A 24,147-nucleotide genomic window follows, 5' to 3' on the forward strand; every position below is an offset into this window, starting at 1 on the left:
TGGCGCCTGAGCGGTGGGTGTTGCCTTCTGACACACTTCCGGTGAAGTTAGGGGGTGTGGCATATGCAGATAAGTTATGCTAATGAGCTCCTGCACCTCTTTTTCTACGAAGTGACTCCTGTGTAAACGCATCCTTCTTCATTGTGGAATACTAAGCTCAAGTAGCTGAGACCAATGCTCCCTCTAAGCTGTGGAATCTTGTGAGCAAAAATTCTACTTTGTGAGCTACCGGCATAAAAGCTGTGAGCAAGCCATTTGGCTGCTGCATATATTAGTCTGCTCTGGAGCCCTCTTTCCTGAGCTGAGACAAAAATGCGTGAGCCGGAGGCGGAAGAACTGTGAGCTAGCTCACACTCACTCAGCTTAGAAGGGAAGACTGGCTGAGACCCTGTTTGTGTCCCTGAACTGCAATCTGCTGATGTCCCTTGCTGGATAAACTCCCCAGAGGGGCCCAGGGACCAATGTTCCCTCTAAGCTGAGTTGGTGTGAGCTAGCCCACAGTTGTTTAGCCTCCGGCTCACCCATTTTTGTCTTCGCTCAGGAAGGAGGGCTCCAGAGCAAACTAATTTATGCAGCAGCCAAATCACTCGCTCACAACTTTAATGCCAGTAGCTCACAAAGTAGAATTTTTGCTCACAAGACTCCACAGCTTAGAGGGATCATTGCCAGGGACCTCTTGTCTCCGGCACCCCTTTTCAGTTGGCGCCTGTGTGTCTTCATTTCAGTGGTCCAAACAACTCCGCCGCATGAGCTGGTGCCGAAGAGAACGCCCCCTTCCACAACCTCGTCTCCAGTCCAGGGGCAAAGCGTGCTGAGTTACAGCCCCTCCCGTTCACCTAGCGCCAGCCCCAAGTTTCCCGCCAGCTGTATGTCCAGCTACAGCCCTCAGATGCAGGGTCTGTCCGGCGGGAGCGGCTCCTTCAGCACCTCGATGTCCTATTCGCCGGGCAGCAGCTACAATAAGGTAAGGCGTTTTCCTCCATCAGCTTGTATCTTAGCCAGTTTGGTGTCGGGGATAAGTGCGCGGACTCTAATCTGGGAGGACCAGGTTTGATTCCCCCACTCCTCCACATGCAGCTGCTGGCGTGGCCTTGGGTCAGTCACGGTTTTCTCAGAGCTGTTCTCTCAAGAGCAGTTCTTGAGAGAGCTCTCTCAGCCCCACCTGCATCACCGGGTGTCTGTTGTGGGGAGGGGAAGGGAGAGGAGTTTGTAAGCCTCTCTGAGTGGAGGGCAGGGTATAAATCCAATCTCCTCCTCTTCTCCTTCTTCCTCCTCCTCCTCCTTCTTTTCTTTCTCCTTCTTCTCCTTCCTCCTTCTCCTCCTCCTTCTTCTCCTTCTCCTTCTTGACTAGATTATAGTAATGAAAAATTTATCATAGAGTTGGAAAGGACCTCCAGTGTCATCTAGTCCAACCCCCTGCACAATGCAGGAAATTCACAAACACCTCCCCCCCACACACACACACACCTCCAGTGACTGCCGTTCCATGCCCACAAGGTGACAAAAAACCTCCAGGATCTCCAGCCAAACTGGCCTGGACTTCTCCTCCACGAATCCATCTAATCCCCTTTGAAAGCTGTTTATTCCCTTGGTATGTGACTACATCCTCTGGCAGCAAATTCCACGTTGGGATCACTCCCTCTGTGAAGCAGCATTTCCTTTTGTCCGTCCTGAACCTACTGCCCATCAGCTTCACCGGATGGCCTCGAGTTCTAGTCTTTCGGGAGAGGGAGGGAAAGTGATCTTTGTCAGCGCTCTCCACCCCATGCACAGTTTTATGAAACCTGTATCATATGTCGTTCCCCCCACCCCCTTAGTCGCGTCTCTTCTATAAGAACATAACAAGAGCCAGTGTTGCTCCTCTCACCGTTCTGATGCCAGCTATTCTTTTCGTTCAACCCAAGGGGCACCCTTTCAGCCCGTCTCCAGGCTCTCCTCCGTACCCCACCAGCCTTGGTCCAATGGATACCAGCGGAATGAGGTCTCGCTACCGCTCCTCGCCGACTGTGTATAACTCGCCGACTGGCAAGGAGGACTACATGACGGACCTCAAGTCGCTCGAGAGCTTCCTTCGGAGCGAGGATGAGAAACAGCATAGAGTTCAACTGGGTAAGCAGTTCCACTCTATATAACCTCCCCCCCCCCAACAGCTAATGCCTGCACACCGGGGAGAGGCCATGGCTCAGTGGCAGAGTCTCTGTTTGGCACGCAGAAGGACCCAGGTTCAATCCCCGGCATCTCTAGTTCTTGAGAGAGGTGATAGGAAAGCAGGAGGTGATAGGAAAGACCTCAGCCTGAGACCCTGGAGAGCTGTAAAGAGGGGCCGTGGCTCAGTGGCAGAGCATCTGCCTGGCATGCAGAAGGTCCCAGGTTCAATCCCCAGCTTCTCCAGTTCAAAAGGACCAGGCAGGAGGTGATGGGAAAGACCTCAGCCTGAAACCCTGGAGAGCTGTAAAGAGGGGCCGTGGCTCAGTGGTGGAGCTTCTGCTTGGCATGCAGAAGGTCCCAGGTTCAGTCCCCGGCATCTCCAGTCAAAAGGACCAGGCAGGAGGTGATGGGAAAGACCTCCGCCTGAGACCCTGGAGAGCTGTAAAGAGGGGCCGTGGCTCAGTGCAGAGCATCTGCTTGGCATGCAGAAGGTCCCAGGTTCAATCCCCAGCATCTCCCGTTAAAAGGACCAGGAGAGCTGTAAAGAGGGGCCGTGGCTCAGTGGCAGAGCCTCTGCTTGGCATGCAGAAGGTCCCAGGTTCAATCCCCAGCATCTCCCGTTAAAAGGACCAGGAGAGCTGTAAAGAGGGGCCGTGGCTCAGTGGCAGAGCATCTGCTTGGCATGCAGAAGGTCCCAGGTTCAATCCCGAGCATCTCCAGCTAAAAATGACCAGGCAGGAGGTGATGGGAAAGACCTCAGCCTGAGACCCTGGAGAGCTGCAAAGAGGGGCTGTGGCTCAGTGGAAGAGCCTCTGCTTGGCATGCAGAAGGTCCCAGGTTCAATCCCCGGCATCTCCCGTTAAAAGGACCAGGCAGGAGGTGATGGGAAAGACCTCAGCCTGAGACCCTGGAGAGCAGCTGCCAGTCTGAGCAGAATACTTAATATGATGGACTGATGGTCTGACTCAGTAGAAGGCAGCTTCATGTGTTTGTGTATTATAAGAAGTCTCTGGTTCAATCCCTGGCATCTCCAGTTAAAATTAAAAGGCACCTCTGCCTGAAACCCTGGAGAGCAGCTGCCAGTCTGAGTAGACAATACTGACCTTGGTGGACCAGGGGTCCGATTCAGTGTAGGGCAGATTCACCTATTCACAGTTCAGCTGTTACCAGCCAGTCTCCATTCCCTGTGTGCTGGTTTGCTTGGAATGTACAGGTAGCCTGGATTCCAGCTCTCCTTCCAGCAGTCCCACCTTCTGGAACTACAGCCGGTCCATGGCGGACTATGCCCAGATGCTGCGGAAGTTCCAGTACCAGCCCGCGTGCAGGTCTCAGGCGCCCTCAGCCCACAAGGACGAGGCCGACCTCAGTTCCAAGCAGGCCGCTGAAGAGGTGAGTAGGACCCGGCAAAGGGAAAGATGCTGCCTTTTGGTAACGTTCTTTATGAGCCAATACATTTTAGTGGTACAGTCTTTGGTGAGCAGAGGAGCGAGTCCCACTGCACCCAGGGTGGGGGGCTTACTTTGGAATAAGTATCAAGTAAAAGCATAAGAGGTCAGGCTGTGTATCCCACTTATTTATGTATTGAGTTGCTTTTATGTTCCCCCTTTCTCCTCCATGAGGACCCAAAGTGGCTAATGTAGCGGGACCTCCAGGGTCATCTAGTCCAACCCCCTGCACACTGCAGGACATTCACAGCTACCTTCCCCCCCACTCCCTTAGTAACCCCTGCTGCATGCTCAGAGGAAGGCAAACTCCCCCCCCCCCCCCCCCCCCCCGGGGCCCCCCGCGGCAAAGGATGAAATTTTGAAGCCTGGAAAAAACGGAAATTTTCGGAAAAATTGAAAAAATGCTACATTCGCACTTCTTCTTTTTTTTCCAGATTGAAAGTCATTCTGCTACTTTAGGAACTTAAAATATAACTATGGACATTTTTACTTGGCATGAAATTATCACAACTAGCATATTAAAAATATAGTGTAGCCAAACAATGATTACATACAGAATACCCACCCACATGCAAAAACAAATCTGAAACCTTTTTCTTTTCTTGTGACAATAGCACCTCCTAAAGGAAGAAATGCATCTTGTTCTTGCATTGGAGAGTACAGTTGGTAACCTAGGACTTGCTTGTCCTCAGTGCACAGAAATTAGATCAATCTGATACCATACATATTTTTCAGAAATGATTTGGAAAATATTTGAACACCTTGTCTTAAAATATTTTATTCATCATGTTAAAGTAAAACATTCCATAATAATTTTTTTCCTCTTTTCTTTTTGTAATTTTTTCAAATTTTCGGAAAAAATCAAAAAAGGCTTCAGGAAAAAAACGGTTTTTCCCCAGATTTTCCCATTTTTTCCCGGGCTTTGTGATACCATACATATTTTTCAGAAATGATTTGGAAAATATTTGAACACCTTGTCTTAAAATATTTTATTCATCATGTTAAAGTAAAACATTCCATAATAATTTTTTTCCTCTTTTCTTTTTGTAATTTTTTCAAATTTTCGGAAAAAATCAAAAAGGAAAAAACAGTTTCCCCCCAAATTTTCCCGGGTTTTTTCCGGGCTTTCACATCTCTAGTCAGGCTGAGACTACGTGGCTAGCCCAAGTTTCCATGGCATAGTGGGGACTCAGGCACGGGTCTCCTAAAACCTAGTCCGGCCCTCTAACCACGACACCGGGCCGGCTCTCACTTTAACGAGCCACCTTGGATGATTGATATGTCGCGAAGGCTGCCTGGCGGGATTTGGGATTCCCAGCTCCCGCTCTGAGGCCCCTCGCTTTTCTCGCGCAGGTTTGGGCGAGGGTGTCCATGAGTCGCCAGCTGCTGGACCACATGGACTCCTGGACGGCCAAGTTCCGAAACGTGAGTCCTGTCCCCTTCCCTTCGGAATCCGGCGTGTTCCTGGCCCGCAGGGGTGGACCGGGAGGCCAGGACGGGTCTGGAAAAGGAGCCCTGCCCCTGGACTGGGGTGGGACTAGGACAGGAGGGAGAGCGGGATCGTGGCGTTTTCCTGTCCACCTCGGGCAGGATGAGGGCTGCCGGCTCACAGCCAATGGCTCCCTCTAAGCTGTGGAGTCTTGTGAGTCAAAATACTACTTTGTGAGCCACTGTCATTAAAGTCGTGAGCGAGCCATTTGGCTGCTGCCTAAATCAGTTTGCTCCGGAGCCCCATCCCTTCCTGAGCCGAGACAAAAATGGGTGAGCCGGAGGCTAAAAAACCGTGAACTCGCTCGCACTAACTCAGCTTAGAGGGAGCACTGCTCACAGCATCGGCTCCCTTGTGTAGAGCCGGAGGGCCCTCTGCTATGTCTTTGCCATCTGTGCACCCACCTGGGCGTTCCTTAATGGCCAGCAGAGCTCTTTTGGTAACAGGGACTCTTTTGCATATGAGGCGACACACCCCCTAACGTAGCCAATCCCCCAAGAGCTTACAGAACTCTTCTTACAGGCTACTGTAAGCTCTCGGAGGATTGGCTACATTAGGGGGCGTGTTGCCTAATACGCAAAGGAGTTCCCGCTACAGAAGGAGCTCTGATTGGCCAGGATGCCCTTGCTTACCTGGATAGCTTTTGCCTTGATGGGAGACCACCTGGGAACCGCCCTGAAGCTGCTCTGAGCTTGTCGGGGCTGGAGCAAGTCACTTGATGAATAAATGAATGAATTTGCCAGCTCCGGGGACCCTGGTGGTGATAGGTAGGGCTGGAAGTCGCCGCCAACTTCGGGTGGCCTCCATTGTTCCCTCTAAGCTGATTTAGTGTGAGCTAGCTCACAGTTTTTAAGGCTCAGGCTCACACGTTTTTGTCTTAGCTCAGGAAGGGATGGCTCCAGAGCAAACTAATTTATGCAGTAGCCCAATCGCTCGCTCACAACTTTAATGCCAGTACCTCACAAAGCAGAATTTTTGCTCACAAGATTCCACAGCTTAGAGGGAACATTGGTGGCCTCTGTAGGCAGGGGTCATTTTGTAGAAAAAGAGGTGCAGGAGCTCATTAGCATAACTCATTAGCATAACTCATTTGCATATGCCACGCCCCCTGACATGACCGGAAGTGTGTCAGAAGGCAACACCCACCGCTCAGGCTCCACTGGACTGTTTTGGATTGCAAGCTATTGGGGGGGACGGGGGACGGGCAGATCTGTCCTCATAGAGGAGGGAGAGCTTGTACCTGAATAAAACTTGGTCTTAAAGGTGCCACTGGACTGTTTTGGACCGGGGGGCCCGGGAGGGGGGCCTCTGCTGCTTCTTGCTCTGACTGAGGGCTGCTGGGAGCAGGGGGCAGGGCTTGTTGCATGTGCCCACCTCCTGGGCTCTTTACTGCCGGAGCTCCGCTCCTGTGTGCTCCTGCAGGAAATGACCCCTGTCCGTAGGGTTTTTAAGGCAAGAGACAAACAGAGGTGATTTGCCCTGTGTGTCACAACCCCGGACTTCCTCGGTGGTCTCCCGTCAAAGTCAAATACCTTTAATGGCATAGCAGTAAGATACATAGATGTACAATAACACGGCATGGATATATAAGACGTTATAAGCAATATGAACCAATCCTATACTAGAATAGATCTATCTTTGACTACTTCGGCAAGAAACGTGGCCACTATAGCCGTAATATTAGGATTAGAACCCTTTAGTAGATTTTGAATAACTTTTCCCCTATTAGAACTATAATTAGGAGGAAATAAAGATGACAACAGTTCTTTGCGTAAGACTGAGTGAAATTGACAGTCAGATACAATGTGATATTGGTCTCCCATCTAAGTACTAACCAGATCCAACCCAAGTTAGCTTCCGAGGTCGGACAAGGTCGGGTTAGCCCGGGCCATCCGGGTTGGAGCAGGGCCTTTCTAAGCCATGGAGTCTTGTGAGCAGAAATTCTACTTGGTGAGCTACTGGCATTAAAGCTGCGAGCAAGCCATTTGGCTAACTGCATCAATTAGTTTGCTCCGGAGCCCTCCTTCCTGAGCGAAGACAAGAAACGTGTGAGCCGGAGGCTAAAAAACGGTGAGCTAGCTCACACTAACTCAGCTTAGAGGGAACACTGGCAGGGAGGGACCCTCTTTGGGTGGAAAGGCAGCCTAGACATGTTTTGAATAACAAGTAAATGCAAATTTGATATTGTGGACTTTCTCACCACCTGTGTTCCCCCTAAGCTGAGCTGGTGTGAGCTTGCTCACAGTTTTTTAGCCTCTGGCTCACACGTTTTTGTCTCAGTTCAGAAAGGACGGATCCAGAGCAGACTAATTGATGCAGTAGCCAAATAGCTCGCTCACCACTTTAATGGCAGTAGCTCACAAAGTAGAATTTTTGCTCACAAGACTCGACAGCTTAGAGGGAGCATCGCTCACCACCACAACCACCTTTCTTTTTCCAGCTGTCATTTTTGGCAACCAAATTTCTCTTTTAATTTCCTGGGCTGCAAGGATAGAGTATTCTGCACACGACTACACATTGTGCTATTAGTGTGGAAAGTGTTCGTTGCCTCGCACGCTCACATGGGGGCAATAGCGAGTCGATTTGCACTGCCTGGTTCTTCCAGACTTTATCTTTAATAATATGCTGTAACAAATTTAGAGTCCAGTCAGGCGCCTTTAAGACCAACAAAGGTTTATTCAGGGTATGAGCTTTCATGTGCAAGCACACTTTTTCAAATACAGCCAACACGGATGACCACCTGGATGATTGCTGTAAATACATTCAGGTGGGTAGCCGTGTTAGTCTGCAGCACCAGAACAAAGTTCGAGTCCAGTGGCACCTTTTAAGACCAAGAAAGTTTTATTCAAGGTATAAGCTTTCATGTGCATGCACATGAAAGCTTATACCTTGAATAAAACTTTCTTGGGCTTAAAAGGTGCCCCTGGACTCGAACTTTGTTCAATATGCTGTAAGCAGTGCTCCCTCTAAGCTGAGTTAGTGTGAGCTAGCTCACAGTTTTTTAGCCTCCATCTCACACATTTTTGTCTTCGCTCAGGAAGAATGGCTCCAGAGCAAACTGATTTATGCAGGAGCCGAATCGCTGGCTCACAACTTTAATGCCAATAGCTCACGAAGTAGAATTTTTGCTCACAAGACTTCACAGCTTGGAGGGAACATTGGCTGTAAGGTGTATTAAAGTGCAGGTCAGGTTATAAAAGGCACAGAAGTTTTGGTGTTCCTGTTTCTTCCTCCTCGGCCCCTCCCTGGTGCTAGTATAGCGATTTCGAGTTCAGTTTTGCTAGTTTGCTGTAGTGGTTAAGTGCGCGGACTCTAATCTGGGAGAACAGCGGTTTGATTCCCCACTCCTCCACTTGCACCTGTCTGGATGACCTTGGGCAGGCCGTAGTTCTGATAAGAGCTGTCCTTGAAAAAGAGCAGTTTCTGTCAGAGCTCTCTCAGCCCCACCTGCCTCGCAGGGTGTCTGTTGTGGGGAGGGGAAGGGAAAGGAGTTTGTAAGCCGCTCTGAGACTCCTTTGGGTAGTGAAGGGCAGGGTATAAATCCAATCTCTTCTTCTTCTTTCACACAGCCAGTTTGGTGTAGTGGTTAAGTGCGCAGACTCTAATCTGGGAGAACCAGATTTGATTCTCCACTCCTCCGCTTGCAGCTGCTGGATGACCTTGGGCAAGCCGTAGTTCTGATAAGAGCTGTTCTTGAAAAAGAGCAGTTTCTGTCAGAGCTCTCTCAGCCCCACCTACCTCACAGGGTGTCTGTTGTGGGGAGGGGAAGGGAAAGGAGTTTGTAAGCCACTCTGAGACTCCTTTGGGTAGTGAAGGGCTGGGTATAAATCCAATCTCTTCTCTTCTTCTCTTCTTCTCTTCCTGTGGTTTTTTCCCCCTCTCCTTTTCTCTCCCCGACCACCTTTTGCCTGGCCGCAGTGGATTAACGAGACCATTTTAGTGCCTCTCGTGCAAGAAATGGAGTCTGTGAGCACTCTACTGAGAAGGATGGGCTGTCCAGAGCTACAGATCGGAGGTAGGACAAGTTCAGAAGTTCTGCTCCCGTGCCAGGTTCCGCGTGTGCTGTGAAGTCGTTTCCGACTTACAGCGACCCTGTCAATCAGTGTCGTCCAAAACGTCCTGACGTTAACAGCCTTGTTCGGGTCTTGCAAAGTGAGGGGTGTGGCTTCCTTTAAAAAAAATACTGTTTACTTAATTTAAACCTCCAAAACGACAAGAACAGCCGTATCCACATAACCATTCAGAGAGAGCCATTCGTTATACAAGCTGAAAGGTAATCAATACAGAATGGCAGTGTCTTGTTATACTAGTGCAGAGAGTTCGGTGTAGTGGTTAAGTGCACGGACTCTAATCTGGGAGAACCGGGTTTGATTCCCCGCTCCTCCACTCGCAGCTGCTGGATGACCTTGGGCAAACCATAGTTCTGTCAGAGCTCTTCTTGAAAGAGCCGTTTCTGTCAGAGCTCTCTCAGCCCCGCCTACCTTACAGAGTGTCTGTTGTGGGGAGGGGAAGGGAAAGGAGTTTGTAAGCCGCTCTGAGACTCCGAGTGAAGGGCGGGGTATAAGAAGAAGAAGAGATTGGATTTATGCCCCGCCCTTTACTACCCAAAGGAGTCTCCGCGCGGCTTCCAAAGTGCTTCCCCTCCCCCTCCCCACAACAGACACTCTGTGAGGTAGGTGGGGCTGAGAGAGCCCTTTCGAGGACTGCTCTTGAGAAAACAGCTCTGAGAGAACTGTGGCTTGCCCAAGGTCATCCAGCAGCTGCAAATGGAGGAGCGGGGAATCAAACCCGGTTCTCCCAGTTTAGAGTCTGCTCACTTCGCCACTACACCAGACTGGCTCTCCAATCCAATAAATCCAATCTCCTCCTCCTCCTCCTTCTGAGAAATAACATTCAAAACACAGTAAGTAGTCAAAAAAGTCACAAATACAGCAAATCCTGGCTTCCTTGACAGAGTCCGTCCGTCTCAGGTTGGGTCTTCCTCTTTTCCTGCTGCCTTCCGCTTTCCCGAGCATGATTGTCTTTTCCGGTTTGTCTTTTCTTCTCGTGATGTGACCAAAGTACGATAGCCTCCGTTGAGTCACCTGAGCTTCTAGGGAGGGTTCCGGCTTTATCCGATCTAAAGCCCGCTTATTTCCAGGTTCAGTGCCTGGATTTAAAGCAGCAGCATTTTGAGATAATCTTAGAAGAGTTCAGGGAAGTGATCCGCAACTTATACCAGGCGGTAAGGCATTCGGAAGTGTTAAGGTCTTGGCGGCCATCTCGCCTAGAGGGAATGATCCGTCTGTTCCATTGCAGGCCCCTCCCTCACGCTGCTTGCCGATTGGCCAGTGACTTCTGATCCCATGGTGCCTTGTGCCTTAAAGCATTTCCCTCATAGATCCCGCTGACGATCCAACACTGCTTGTATTGAAAAACAGATGCTTTGCATTTGAACTTTACCGAGCAAGTTTGGTGTAGTGGTTAGGCGCGCGGACTCTAATCTGGGAGAACCAGGTTTGATTCCCCACTCCTCCTCCACGTGCAGCTGCTGGTGTGGCCTTGGGTCAGTCACAAGTTCTCTCCGAGCTGTTCCCTAGAGCCGTTTGTGTCAGAGCTCTCTCAGCCCCACCTACCTCGCAGGGTGTCTGTTGTGGGGAGGGGAAAGGAAGAAGAAGAGAAGAGATTGGATTTATACCCCACCCTTCACGTGGAGTCTCAGAGCGGCTTACAAAGTCCTTTCCCTTCCCCTCCCCACAACAGACACCCTGTGAGGTGGGTGGGGCTGAGAGAACTCCGACACAAACTGCCCTTTTTCAAGGACAGCTGTGCCAGAGCTTGTGACTGACCCAAGGTCACATCAGCAGGTGCAAGTGGAGGAGTGGGGAATCAAACCCGGCTCTCCCAGATTAGAGTCCGCGCACTTCACCACTACACCAAACTGGCTCTCCAATCCAATAAATCCAATCTCCTCCTCCTCCTTCTTCTGAGAAATAACATTCAAAAGGAGATTGTAAGCCGCTCTGAGACTCCTTTGGGTCGTGAAGGGTGGGGTATAAACCCAATCTGTTCTTCTCTTCTGAACATCTACGATTTCCTGTATGGTTTTCAAGCGGTCAAGCGTCATTATCGTTGATTCGTTTGGGCCTCTCTCCTTGGGCATCTGATACTAGTCGTGATTTGCGGTGACGCAGCATAGATTGGATTGACTTCAGTGCCAGAGACTTGCAGCCCCGGGGAACTGAACCCCTTCTGTTGGGTCCTGTTCTTGATTTTTTTTTCCTCTGTTCGCCGATTGGAAGGGTTGTTTCCATTTCCCCGCAGACGCCAGCATCAGCAGTCTGAAACAGGCAGCCCTGGTGAAAGCGCCCCTCATTCCCACGCTGAGCATGATCGTGCAGTACCTGGACCTTACGCCCAACCAGGAGTATTTGGTCGAAAGGATCAAAGGTAAGCGGTCTTTTTTCCGTGGTGGAGGCCTTCGTGGGCAGTGTTTACTTCCATTGTGTGGAGGTCCCTGTACTTTGGCCTCTGCTGATGGGGGAGGCTGTGTGTGGAAAGCGTCACGCAGTGCAGATAGATCGGCAGGGAGGTACGTGGCGGCAGAGGCCGCCTCTCTAATCAAACGTTGCCGGTCTCTTATCTCTGCTTTCCCCCCCCAAAAAACCCCACAATTTATTAGGATATAATGAGAAACAAAAAATTCAAACATATATCAAATACAATTATATATCCTTCCCTCCTCCCCCCCCCCCTTCTCGGCTTCCCACAGTGCTCCAACCTTTTGTCCTTTACATCCCAGTATTTCTCCAAATAGTCTTTAAAGTCTGTCCAGTCTGCAAAAAATTCTTCTGCTTCCAAATTATTAAGTTTCCTTGTCATTTTATCCATTTCAACCATAAAAAGTATTTTTTTAATCCATTCCCCAATTTCAGGGATCTTATCTTGTTTCCAACATCGAGCATATGTCATTCTGGCAGTTGTGATCATATACCACATCAATGTCCTTTTTGCCATATTGACTTCTTCCATTTTAAGTCCCAAAAGTAGTATTTCCGGTTCTTTCTTAAACTTGCATTTCACAATTTTTTCCATTTCTGCATGTATCTCAGCCCAAAACATTTTTGCCCTTTTCACATGTCCACCACATATGATAAAACGAGCCCTCTGCATTTTTACACTTCCAACATTTGTTTGACATATTACTATTCATATTTGCAATCTTTTTTGGTGTCATATACCATCTATACATCATCTTATAACAGTTTTCTTTTAAGTTATTACATGTTGATATTTTCATTCTTATTCTTATCTCTGCTTTTGACAGCCTGCTAGAGAATAGTCCCTTTCCTCGGAACAAGATAACGTGCTCTCCCACCCGGCGAGAGAATCGGGACCAATTAGTTCCTCAAGAATTCTTTTTTAATCCACGTAACCCCCGATCTATCAGATTGTCACCTTAAACTGTCTTCCAGAATTTTTCCGTAAGCCCAAGTCAGGCACACCAGACCGAAATCTTACCCAATAACTTTGGAAAGTTCCATCCGGAGAAATGTGATCTGCCCACCATGTCAAGGCTCCGATAAACAGCCCCTTAACCTTCGGCTAAATCTCCCTCGCTCAAACATGTGATCATTGTCTAGATAAATGGCTGGCTCTCAGCGAACGGTGGGGTAATCGAACAGTTGCCTCTGAGAATAATGCCTGATAAGTAATCCTAGTCTTTTTCGAGGGAGATCAGAAGGCCAAACGTGACTCTTAACCTCTATGAAGAGGCAATAATTTCTGTAACTGTTACAATCAGCCGTCAAAGATAGAAGAAGAGCCTCGTGCAGCCAGATTGACCAACAGAGGAACCTGAGCTGAGCTCACGACTACTCCAAAACTTGCACGAGCAGCAGGAAAACCAGTGATATCATCAAAATACCGCCACATCCCTCGACCTCATTGTTGATCGGGTTTCTATCCTGCTTTTCCTTGCTGCTTGTGGGGGGGGGGGGGGGGCAGGATACAAGTTAAATAAAATAAATTTATAAGAAGCCCAGAGTGGTACGAGCCGCAGTGGCTCAGAGGTTAAGACGCTGAGCTGCAGACCGGAAGGTCTAGAGCTCAGCAGTTCGTGATGGGAAAGACCTCCGCCTGAGACCCTAGAGAACAGCTGCCAGTCTGAGTAGACAACACTGACCAAGCATCTGATTCGGTATGGCAGCTTCGTTTGTATTCAGCCATGGTTCTCTTTTTGGGAGGGGCTGTGGCTCCGTGGTAGAGCCTCTGCCTAGCACGCAGAAGGTCCCAGGTTCAATCCCCGGCATCTCCAGTTCGAAAGGACCAGGCAGGAGGTGATGGGAAAGACCTCCGCCTGAGACCCTAGAGAACAGCTGCCAGTCTGAGTAGACAACACTGACCAAGCATCTGATTCGGTATGGCAGCTTCGTTTGTATTCAGCCATGGTTCTCTTTTTGGGAGGGGCTGTGGCTCCGTGGTAGAGCCTCTGCCTAGCACGCAGAAGGTCCCAGGTTCAATCCCCGGCATCTCCAGTTCGAAAGGACCAGGCAGGAGGTGATGGGAAAGACCTCCGCCTGAGACCCTAGAGAACAGCTGCCAGTCTGAGTAGACAACACTGACCAAGCATCTGATTCGGTATGGCAGCTTCGTTTGTATTCAGCCATGGTTCTCTTTTTGGGAGGGGCTGTGGCTCCGTGGTAGAGCCTCTGCCTAGCACGCAGAAGGTCCCAGGTTCAATCCCCGGCATCTCCAGTTCGAAAGGACCAGGCAGGAGGTGATGGGAAAGACCTCCGCCTGAGACCCTGGAGAGCTGTAAAGAGGGGCTGTGGCTCAGTGGCAGAGCCTCTGCTTGGCATGCAGAAGGTCCCAGGTTCAATCCCCAGCATCTCCAGTTAAAAAGGACTAGGTGGGGGATGATGTGAAAGACCTCCGCCTGAGACCCTAGAGAACAGCTGCCAGTCTGAGTAGACAACACTGACCAAGCATCTGATTCGGTATGGCAGCTTCGTTTGTATTCAGCCATGGTTCTCTTTTTGGGAGGGGCTGTGGCTCAGTGGTAGAGCCTCTGCCTAGCACGCAGAAGGTCCCAGGTTCAATCCCCGGCATCCCCAGTTGAAAAGGACCAGGTAGGAGGTGATGTGAAAGACCTCCGCCTGAAACCCTGGAAAGCCGCCACCAGTCTGAGTAGATGCTACTGACTTTGATCGACCAAGGGTCTGATTCAGCATAGTTCTCCCTGCCCCCCACGTTATCCTCACTGGCAGGCTGAGGGAGAGTGACGGGCAGCCGCCAAGGAATACCAGGGGCATGACGCAGAGGCAGGCAATGGCAAACCACCTCTGATACGTCTCTTGCCTCAAAAACAAGTCTAGCTCGCCACCTAGCGGTGCATAACGCTAAAAGAGCTAGAGCTTCCGGCTGCCGAACAATCTTAGGATCTGCGGGCTATACTGCACACACTGCCATATGATAATTGTTTATTATTATTAGTGACTAGCCCAAAGTCACCCAGCAGTTCTCTTATTTATTTGTTCGGTTTCTATTCCGCCCTCCCCCACGAGGGATTACTCGAAACCTGAGCTCCCCAGTCCTGGTCATAAGAACATAAGAGACGCCAATGCTGGATCAGGCCAGTGGCCCCTCCAGTCCAACACTCTGTGTCACACAGTGGCCAGAAACACCAGGTGCCCTCAGGAGGTCCACCAGTGGGGCCAGGACACTAGGAGCCCTCCCACTGTTGCCCCCCGAAGCACTAAGAACACAGAGCATCCCTTGCCCCAGACTGAAAGTTCCCATCTATACTTTGTGGTTAATAGCCACTGATGGACCTCTGCTCCATATAAGAACATAAGAGAAGCCAATGTTGGATCAGGCCAATGGCCCATCCAGTCCAACACTCTGTCACATAGTGGCCAAAAACACCAGGTGCCCTCAGGAGGTCCAGCAGTGGGGCCAGGACACTAGAAGCCCCCCCACTGTTGCCCCCCCCCCCCAAGCACCAAGAATACAGAGCACCCCTTGCCCTGGAGTTCCTATCTATATCTTTTGGCTAATAGCCACCAATGGACCTCTGCTCCAGATGTTTATCCAGTTCCTTCTTGAAGCCGTCCGTGCTTGTAGCTGCCACCACCTCCTGTGGCAGTGCATTCCATGTGTTACTCTTTGGGTGAAGAAGGACTTCCTTTTATCTGTTCTAACCCGACCGCTCAGCAATTTCATTGGGTGCCCACGAGTTCTTGTATTGTGAGAAAGGGAGAAAAGTACCACAGCACGGCACCAGCAGTCGTGACCTCAGTGTTTTTGCTTTCACTTCTTTGCCGTATGATACGGAAACAACAAGGATGGAACCTCGGCGTACATGGCTCTCCCTTCCTCATTTTATCCTCACAGCAGCCCTGCGAGGTAGAGGTGACCGGCCCCAGGTCAGCCCGTGATCCTTATGCCGGAGTGGAGGTCTGAACACAGGTCTTCCAGACCCTAGTCCCAAATATGCTAATCGTCACTCCACACTGGGTCTTAAGTTTTGCTTGCGCGTCCGCCCTCCCGGTGAAGAGCCGTTGACAGTGCGCATAGTTTGAGAGAGTGCCTTCCCCTCTGGCCCCAAACCTAATCGGCTGTCCCATTCTGCCCCCCCCCCAGAACTGTCCCAAGGCGGGTGCATGAGCTCGTTCAGATGGAACCGTGGCGGAGACTTCAAGGCACGCAAATGGGATACCGACTTGCCCACCGACTCTGCGGTGAGTTCTGCCTCTTTTTCCGGGAGGTGTACACTGGAGGAATCGGGGTTGTGGGTTGTGGTGCGGAGAAGTTGGGGTCGTCCCCCGCCCGTCTGACCCCAATCCTTGTGAACTTTAATTAGAGCAGGTTCTCGCTAATCGTCGCATTAATTAGATCATGTCCGCGCTAATCGACGATTTGTAAAGGCTCCTGAGAGTGTGTAATGATTTCATGTTTTGGTGTGTGTGTTTCTTTAAATGTTTAGTGTGACTGCAGTAATGTAAGGAGAGTGATAGAGGGAGACAAATGTGATGTGATTGGCTGATGACTGAGAGTGTGGGAGGAGAGATGTCTGTGAGGTGATTCAGTGCTTGTGAAGAGGTGTGTTGTTTTTTTTGAGAGAGTCTGTATGACAGAGGAAGCCGAGTTTAGCCTGTGTGGCTATGAGTGAGAGAGTTTAGCCTGTGTGGCTGTATGAGCAAGAAAGTTTAGCCTGCGCGGCTATGAGTGAGAGAGTTTAGCCTGTGTGGCTGTATGAGCAAGAGAGTTTAGCCCGTGTGGCTATATGAGAGAGAGAGAGAGAGAGAGATAAGCCTGACAGGGTTGAGTTTTGGTGTGTGAGAGACTGTGTGTGACGCCAAGCTTCGTCAGTTATATTTTCTTACTTCAACAACAGTTCAAAAATACCCAGAAACCTATTTTGTTCTTTTATAAATAAATCATTATTTGTTTAAACTTATCCCAGCAATCAGAACAGTCCTTCCTCAGGGCCACCTAGTCCTCTGAAGCCACATAAACCTCTACCAAAATAGAGAGATTTAGAATTGTTAATTCCTGGTGGCAGAGGGAAAATCTACTAAGTTCATGTACACAAAAGGAGAAACAGTCTCGCCCAGTAAGCAGGACGCCACAGAGTGCTTTTGAAAGACTCACTGTGACCTAGGTGGTTGTATACAGCAGGACTGGGTGAGCAGAAAGGGGGATTGCTGGAGATGCATTGAAAGTACCACTAAGCTTCCTTGCCCTGTGGAAGGGAGCTTAAAAGAAGAAGAAGAAATTGGATTTGATACCCCGCCCTTCACTACCCGAAGGAGTCTCAGAGCGGCTGACAATCTCCTTTCTCTTCCCCTCCCCACAACAGACACCCTGTGAGGTAGGTGGGGCCGAGAGAGCTCTTTCGAGTACTGCCCTTGAGAGAACAGCCCTGAGAGAACTTGTGTCACACCAGCAGCTGCATGTGGAGGAGTGGGGAGTCAAACCCGGTTCTCCCAGATGAGAAGAGGAGGAGAAGAGATCAGATTTTTACCCTGCCCTTCACTACCCGAGTCTTAGAGCAGCTTTCCTTTCCCTCCCCCTCCCCACAACAGACACCCTGTGAGGTAGGTGGGGCCAAGAGAGCTCTTTCGAGGACTGCCCTTGAGAGAACAGCCCTGAGAGAATTTGTGACTGACCCAAGGTCACACCAGCAGCTGCACGTGGAGGCGTGGGGAACCACACCCGGTTCTCCCAGAGTAGAGTCCGCGTTCCTAAGCACTACACCAAACTGGCTCTCCACTGGCTCTCTCTCTTTAGTGCTCGGTTGCAATGCTTCCTCTAAGCTGTGGAGTCTTGTGGGCAAAAATTCTACTTTGTGAGTTACTGGCATTAAAGTTATGAGCGAGCGATTTGGCTGCCACATAAATCAGTTTGCTCTGGAGCCCTCCTTCCTGAGCAAAGACAATAAATAATCTGAGCTTGGAGGCTAAGAAACTGTGAGCTTGCTCACACTAACCCAGCTTAGAGGGAACACTGCTCTGTTGGTGTGTGGAAGGGGGGGTTGTCTAAGCCAGGCAGGAATCCGTGCGCTTGTCTGGACAGGGCGTTGCATCCCCTGAACCGCAACACTTTTAAAGTGCAGAAAACGAGTGTCTTGATGAGATTTCAGTCACCGAAGGAAGGCCTGTGGGTTTCGGACTGTGGGTTTTGAGTTCTTCTCTTCTGGCAGCTGTTTCTCCAGCTTCTCGAATGAACGCTCAGCTGCGCTTGTCCTTCTGTTCCTCCAGATCCTCATGCACATGTTCTGCACTTACCTGGACTCCCGGCTGCCCCCTCATCCCAAGTACCCGGACGGAAAGACCTTCACCTCCCAGCACTTCATTCAAATGCCTGACAAGCCAGGTAATGTCGTTTTGCAAGTGAGGTGCGCCGTTTTTACCTGGCTCCGGTGCCCTCTGCGGTTTGAAATTGTGCCTAAGAACAGCAGAGAAGCCATGTTGGATAAGGCCCATCCAGTCCAACACTGTGTCACACAGGGGCCCAAACCCAGGAGCCCTCAGGAGGCCCACCAGGGGGGCCAGGACACTAGAAGCCCTCCTCCCACTGTTGCCCCCCCAAGCACCAAGAAGGCAGAGCATCCCTTGCCCCAGACATAAGAGAAGCCAATGTTGGATCAGGCCAGTGGCGCATCCAGTCCAACAATCTGTGCCACACAGTGGCCAAAAATACCAGGGGCCATCAGGAGGTCCAGCAGTGGGGCCAGGACACTAGAAGCCCTCCCACTGTTGACCCCCTTCACAAGCAGCAAGAATACAGAGCATCCCTTGCCCCAGACTGAGAGTTCCCATCTATGCCTTGCGGCTAATAGCCACTAATGGACCTCTGCTCCATAGAAGAACATAAGAGAAGCCAATCTTGGATCAGGCCAATGGCCCATCCAGTCCAACACTCTGTGTCACACAGTGGCCAAAAATACCAGGGGCCATCAGGAGGGCCAGCAGTGGGGCCAAGACACTAGGACCCCTCCCACTGTTGCCCCCACCCCCAAAGCACCAAGAATACAGAGCATCCCTTGTCCCAGCCTGAGAGTTCCTATCTATACCTTGTGGCTAATAGCTCCATGTGTTGATCCAGTCCCCTCTTGAAGCGACGCTTGTGGCTGCCACCCCTTCCTGCAGCAGCGAATTCCACGTGTTAGTGACTCTCTGGGCGAAGAGTACTTCCTTTTATCGGTCCTAAACTTACCGCACATGATGTTCCATGTAAGGCGGGTGTCGGTGAATGCTCAGTAAGGCTTTGAGTATCAGCTCCGGCGTAGGACAGGCCCGATCCCAGGAGCAGTGAGCCGGGCACCGCCTCACGCAGAAGCGACAGCTTTTTGATCATGGCAACGTGTGCGTTTGTCATCCGCAGACATCTCGAACGAGAACTTGTTTTGCATCTACCAGAGCAGCATCAATCCCCCCCACTACGAACTCATCTACCAGCGAGACGTCTACAATCTGCCCAAGGTAGGAAGGCGGCAGCATCCAGTGGGTGTCTCAAGAACTGGGGAGACAAACCTGGGCCCCTTTCTCTGTCTGTGCCCCCCACGCCTCCACTTGCAGCGGCTGGATGACCTTGGGCAAGCCACAAGTTCTCTCGGAGCTGTTCTCTCAAGGGCAGTCCTCGAAAGAGCTCTCTCAGCCCCACCTCCCTCACTGGGTGTCTGTCGTGGGGAGGGGGAGGGAAAGGAGATTGTGAGCCACTCCGAGAGTCCTTCGGGTAGTGCAGAACGGGGTATAAACCCAATCTCTTTTTCCTCTTCTTCTTCTTATCCTACTGATTGAGTTTCCCTTTGCCTTTCTCAGTCTGGTGTGGTGCCAGTTTGGTGTCGTGGTTAAGTGCAGCAGACGCTAATCTGGGAGAACCGGGTTTGGTTCCCCACTCCTCCACTTGCACCTGCTGGTGTGACGTTGGGTCAGTCACAAGTCCTCTCGGAGCTGTTCTCTCAAGGGCAGTCCTCGAAAGAGCTCTCTCAGCCCCACCTCCCTCACAGGGTGTGTGTTGTGGGGAGGGGAAGGGGAAGGAGATTGTGAGCCACTCCGAGAGTCCTTCGGGTAGTGCAGAACGGGGTATAAACCCAATCTCTTTTTCCTCTTCTTCTTCTCCTTCTCCTCCTCCTCCTCCTCCTCCCTGTCTCGCTTGCACATTGCCCAGTGGGGGTGGGGGGCCTGTCCAGCCACAGTCTGCCCACCCAGGCTTTTTCTCCCCCCCTTCCTTCTTCCCAGCCACACTGTGCAGCATTACAGCAACGCTTGGGATTTCGCTTCCTCCCCACCCCCACGGTGGCTATGGGGAAGTCGAGATGGCCTCCGCAGGCACCCACTCTGCCACTTCCCTTTTAAAGCAAAGGCAGTGAGTTTTGTGTGTTCTCTGGAGTGAAGGTGAAGGGCCCTGACCTTAGGCCTCAGAAACTAAGCAGGGACAGCCCTGGTCAGTTACTTGGATGGGGGACCACCAAGGAAGTCCAGGGTTGCTATGCAGAGGCAGGCGAGGGCAAACCCCCTCTGCTTATCTCTTGCCTTCACCTGGATGTTCCCTCTAAGCTGTGGAGTCTTGTGAGCAAAAATTCTATTTTGTGAGCTCCTGGCATTAAAGTTGTGAGCGAGCAATCTGGCTACTGCATAAGTTAGTTTGCTCTGGAGCCATCCTTCCTGAGCGAAGACAAAAATGTGTGAGCTGGAGGCTAAAAATCTGTGGGCTAGCTCACACTAACTCAGCTTAGAGGGAACACTGGTGGCAGGCAGTGGCAAACCCTCTCTGTTTGTCTTTTTGCCCCGATCTGGATGTCCCAGGCTAACCTGACCTTGTCAGACCTCAGAAGCTAAGCAGAGTCAGCCCTGGTCAGTACTTGGGGACGTGACTGCCCCGGAAGTGTAAGGTTGCTTCGCAGAGGGAGATGAGTCATAGGCACACTGGGCATGGCATTGCCTGGATCTTCCGTTTTACTGTGTGTGTGTGCAGAATCATAGAATCGCAAGTGTTGGAAGGGGCCATCCAGACCATCTAGTGAGTCCCACCCCCTGCTCAATGCAGGGTCAGCCTAGAGCATCCCTGACAAGGGTTTGTCCAGCCGCTGCTTAAAGAGTGCCAGTGAGGGGGAGCTCACCACATCCCCAGGCAGCTGATCCCACTGTTGCTTTCAGTGTGTGTGTGTGTCAGTGTCAGGGGACTTCCTGCTGCCCACGTGGAGAAAATCCCTGTGTGGAAGCAACCTTTGTGATCTCAGTCCCTTAATGCAAATATACTCGAGTACTGCTATGTGACTTTTCCCCTAATTGTCGGGGAGGTCACGGTGGGCTGTGGAGCCCTAAAGATCTGCTGCTCTGCACTTTCGCCACACACTGAGTCATGCACTTCCAATCCACTCCCAGTGCGCTTTGCAAGTGGGGTTTTCTGCGTGAAACGGCAAACCCCACTTGCAAACAGGGATGCCCGTCTCCAGGTGGGGCCTGGGGATCCCCTGGAATTACATCTCATCTCCAGCCATTAGAGCATCAGAAGAGCCCTGCTGGATCAGACCAGTGAGGGTCCATCCAGTCCAGCATCCTGTCTCACAGATGGGCCAACCAGTGCCTCTGGAGAGCCAACCACAGGGCAGAGAGGCTGAGCCAGTTTGGTGTCGTGGTGAAGTGCGCGGACTCTAATCTGGGAGAACCGGGTTTGATTCCTCGCTCCTCCGCATGCAGCTGCTGGATGACCTTGGGCAAGCCATAGTTCTGACAAGAGCTGTCCTTGAAAGGGCAGTTCTCAAAAGAGCTCTCTCAGCCCCACCTGCCTCACAGGGTGTCTGTTGTGGGGAGGGGAAGGGAAAGGAGTTTGTAAGCCGCTCTGAGACTCCGAGTGAAGGGCGGGGTATAAATCCAATCTCTTCTCCTCTCAAGAGCAGTTCTCAAGAGAGCTCTCTCAGCCCCACCCGCCTCACAGGGTGTCTGTGGTGGGGAGGGGAAGGGAAAGGCGTTTGTGAGCCGCTCTGAGACTCCTTTGGGTAGTGAAGGGCCATGGGGTATAAACCCAATCTCTTCTTCTCTCAAGAGCAGTTCTCAAGAGAGTTCTCTCAGCCCCACCTGCCTCACAGGGTGTCTGTTGTGGGGAAGGGAAGGGGAAGGAGTTTGTAAGCCGCTCTGAGACTCCCGAGTGAAGGGCGGGGTATAAATCCAATCTCTTCTCCTAGTTCTGTTTCTAAGTTCTGAGTTCCAGTTTAGATTGTATTAGGAATCTGATTAAATAGTGCTGCTTTTAACTTTTAGGTTTATAATGAAATGGTTTTATGATGCTGTTTTATTAACTTTTACACGTCTTTTAATTATCTTCATTCACTTTTATATGTATTTTAATGAGCTACCCTGTTCTGTGAATCTATCTCATCCCCTTTTGGAGCTATTTATACACTTTTATATGTATTTTAATGAGCTCTATCTGTTCATCCAGTTGGAGTGTTTTAACATCTATACCTTCATATTTAAAAAACGATCTGCTGTGTGGGCTTGCATCTGGTCATGGACCGCAATAAATTGCATCCATTCATCGCTCCTGCGGGTTTTCTCAGGACAGCTGGTGTTTTGCCATTGGTGGAGGAGGGCGGCCACGAATGGGGTAGCTCTTTTGCCCTGCCCAACAGGCAGGGCTGTACTGAAGGTCTGGCACCGTCCTTACAGAACATCCCGGATAAGAGGGAGGAGAAGGAGGGTGACATCAGCGGCTTTGTAGCCCCACTGGGGTTAAATAAATGAAACCAAATAAAATCAGCAGCTCCCAGGGCGCAGAAACGGGAGTGGCAACAAAGGAAGAAGTTTGGAGCCGTAGATCTTGTCTGTCCGAACCCTGACCACAAGACTCCCCGTCTCACAGACTCTCTCGTTTGTCCTCTCTGCACACACAGGGCAGAAACAACATGTTCCATACCTTGCTGATGTTCCTGTACATCATAAAGACCAAAGAGTCCGGGATGCTCGGGTAGGTACGAAGCACCGCGTGGCTGGACCGGGTCCCTGTCGGTAGCCTCCTCTTTGGGGTGCGTGGAGGAACCGGAAGGGATTGTCACAGGTGTTCCCCGGCATCCTTGCTGTGTCCGAAGCGGCTGTTCCGTTGCTCCTCCTTGGGTGGTCCAGGGGTCATTTTGTAGAAAAAGAGGTGCAGGAGCTCATTATCGTAACTTATTTGCATATGCCACACCCCCTGACATCACCGGAAGTGTGTCAGAAGGCAACACCCACCGCTCAGGTTCCACTGGACCGTTTTGGATTGCTAGGTATGGGGGAGGGGGGGGAACGTGCAGATCTGTCCTCGCAGAGGAGGGAGAGCTTGTACCTGAATAAAACTTGGTCTTAAAGGTGCCACTGGACTGTTTTGGATCGCTAGCTATGGTGGGGGGGAACGTGCAGATCTGTCCTTGCAGAGGAGGGAGAGCTTCTACCTGAATAAAACTTGGTCTTAAAGATGCCGCTGGACAGTTTTGGATCGCTAGCTATTGGGGGGGGGGGGAAACGTGCAGATCTGTCCTCGCAGAGGAGGGAAAGCTTGTACCTGAATAAAACCTGGTCTTAAAGGTGCCACTGGACTGTTTTGGGCCAGGGGGCTCTGCAGCTTACCTGGCTGCTTCTTGCTCTGACTGAGGGCTGCTGGGAGCAGGGGGAGGGGCCTGTTGCATGTGCCCGCCCCCTGGGCTCCTTACTGCCGGAGCTCCGCTCCTGTGCGCTCCCTGCAGGAATTGACCCCTGGGTGGGTCACCTCCGCTTCCCAGTCCTTGCGTTTTGGCGCCTACTTATGTGTGCGAAGCGCCGTCGAGTCTCTTCTGACTCATGACGGCCCTCTGATTCAGTGTCCCCCAAAGCATCTTCCTGTTCACAGCCTCGCTCAGGTCTTGCAAACAGAGGGCCTTTGCGGCTTCCTTAACTGATTCAACCCATCTCCGTTTGGGCCGTCCTCTCTTCCTGCCGCCTCCCACTTTTCCTAGCGTGATGGCCTTTCCCACTGAGTCTTGTCTTCTCATGATGTGACCAAGTTCAGTTATCTTTAGCTTCTAGGGTGGCTTCAAGCTTGAGCACAGTCTGGTGCAGCGGTTAAGTGCGCAGACTCTAATCTGGGAGACGAGGAGGAGGAGGAGGAGGAGGAGGAAGGTCACTGCCGGGCGTTTGCCTGCTTTGGGGGGGCCTCCAACAACATACAAGATGATCTGACAAAGGCCACTCTGACTCAAAGCCAGCTTGGTGTAGTGGTTAAGAGCGGTGGACTCTAATCTGGAGAACCGGGTTCAAGTCCTTCTCCGCATGAAGCCTGCTGGGTGACCTTGGGTCAGTCACAGCTCTCTCAGCCCTAAAAACAAGTCTACCTCACCCCCTAGTGGTGCATAATGGTAAAGAGCTAGAACTTTTGGCTGCCAGACAATCTTAGGATCTCCTGGCTATTCTACACACAATGCCATAGGATAGTTATAATACCCCCAAAAATGTTGTTTGTGCCGCTGGACTTGAATGCAGATCAGCTTGGCTGCCCTCTGAAATTATATTCTTGTAAAATCCTGCAGACTTTGGGGAAACTCTATGTTATGCCAACTTCTCCAGGAAA

General features: G+C 51.0%; 1 protein-coding gene and 4 non-coding genes across 5 annotated transcripts in view; all 5 read left to right on the forward strand.

The window, feature by feature from the left end:
* TMEM209 (transmembrane protein 209) overlaps positions 1–22,536 on the forward strand; it is a gene marked incomplete at its 3' end in the record, with an annotated part of 29,239 nt that extends 6,703 nt beyond the window's left edge. Inside the window, exons 5-14 of the mRNA XM_015429674.1 lie at positions 726–964; positions 1,905–2,109; positions 3,362–3,537; positions 4,947–5,018; positions 9,001–9,097; positions 11,386–11,511; positions 15,706–15,803; positions 17,826–17,940; positions 18,952–19,049; positions 22,463–22,536. Coding sequence (XP_015285160.1) covers positions 726–964; positions 1,905–2,109; positions 3,362–3,537; positions 4,947–5,018; positions 9,001–9,097; positions 11,386–11,511; positions 15,706–15,803; positions 17,826–17,940; positions 18,952–19,049; positions 22,463–22,536 — 1,300 coding nt within the window. The remainder of the gene's footprint in view (positions 1–725; positions 965–1,904; positions 2,110–3,361; positions 3,538–4,946; positions 5,019–9,000; positions 9,098–11,385; positions 11,512–15,705; positions 15,804–17,825; positions 17,941–18,951; positions 19,050–22,462) is intronic.
* On the forward strand, positions 13,307–13,378 carry TRNAA-AGC. Its single transcript has one exon. It is a non-coding gene; the product is annotated as a tRNA-Ala (tRNA).
* On the forward strand, positions 13,527–13,598 carry TRNAA-AGC. The gene has a single exon. It is a non-coding gene; the product is annotated as a tRNA-Ala (tRNA).
* Positions 13,747–13,818, forward strand: TRNAA-AGC. The gene has a single exon. It is a non-coding gene; the product is annotated as a tRNA-Ala (tRNA).
* Positions 14,106–14,177, forward strand: TRNAA-AGC. The gene has a single exon. It is a non-coding gene; the product is annotated as a tRNA-Ala (tRNA).
* Positions 22,537–24,147: the final 1,611 nt, after the last annotated feature.

This window comes from Gekko japonicus, unplaced genomic scaffold (genome assembly GCF_001447785.1).
Source record: "Gekko japonicus isolate JY-2015 unplaced genomic scaffold, Gekko_japonicus_V1.1 scaffold696, whole genome shotgun sequence".
Lineage (NCBI taxonomy): Eukaryota > Metazoa > Chordata > Lepidosauria > Squamata > Gekkonidae > Gekko > Gekko japonicus.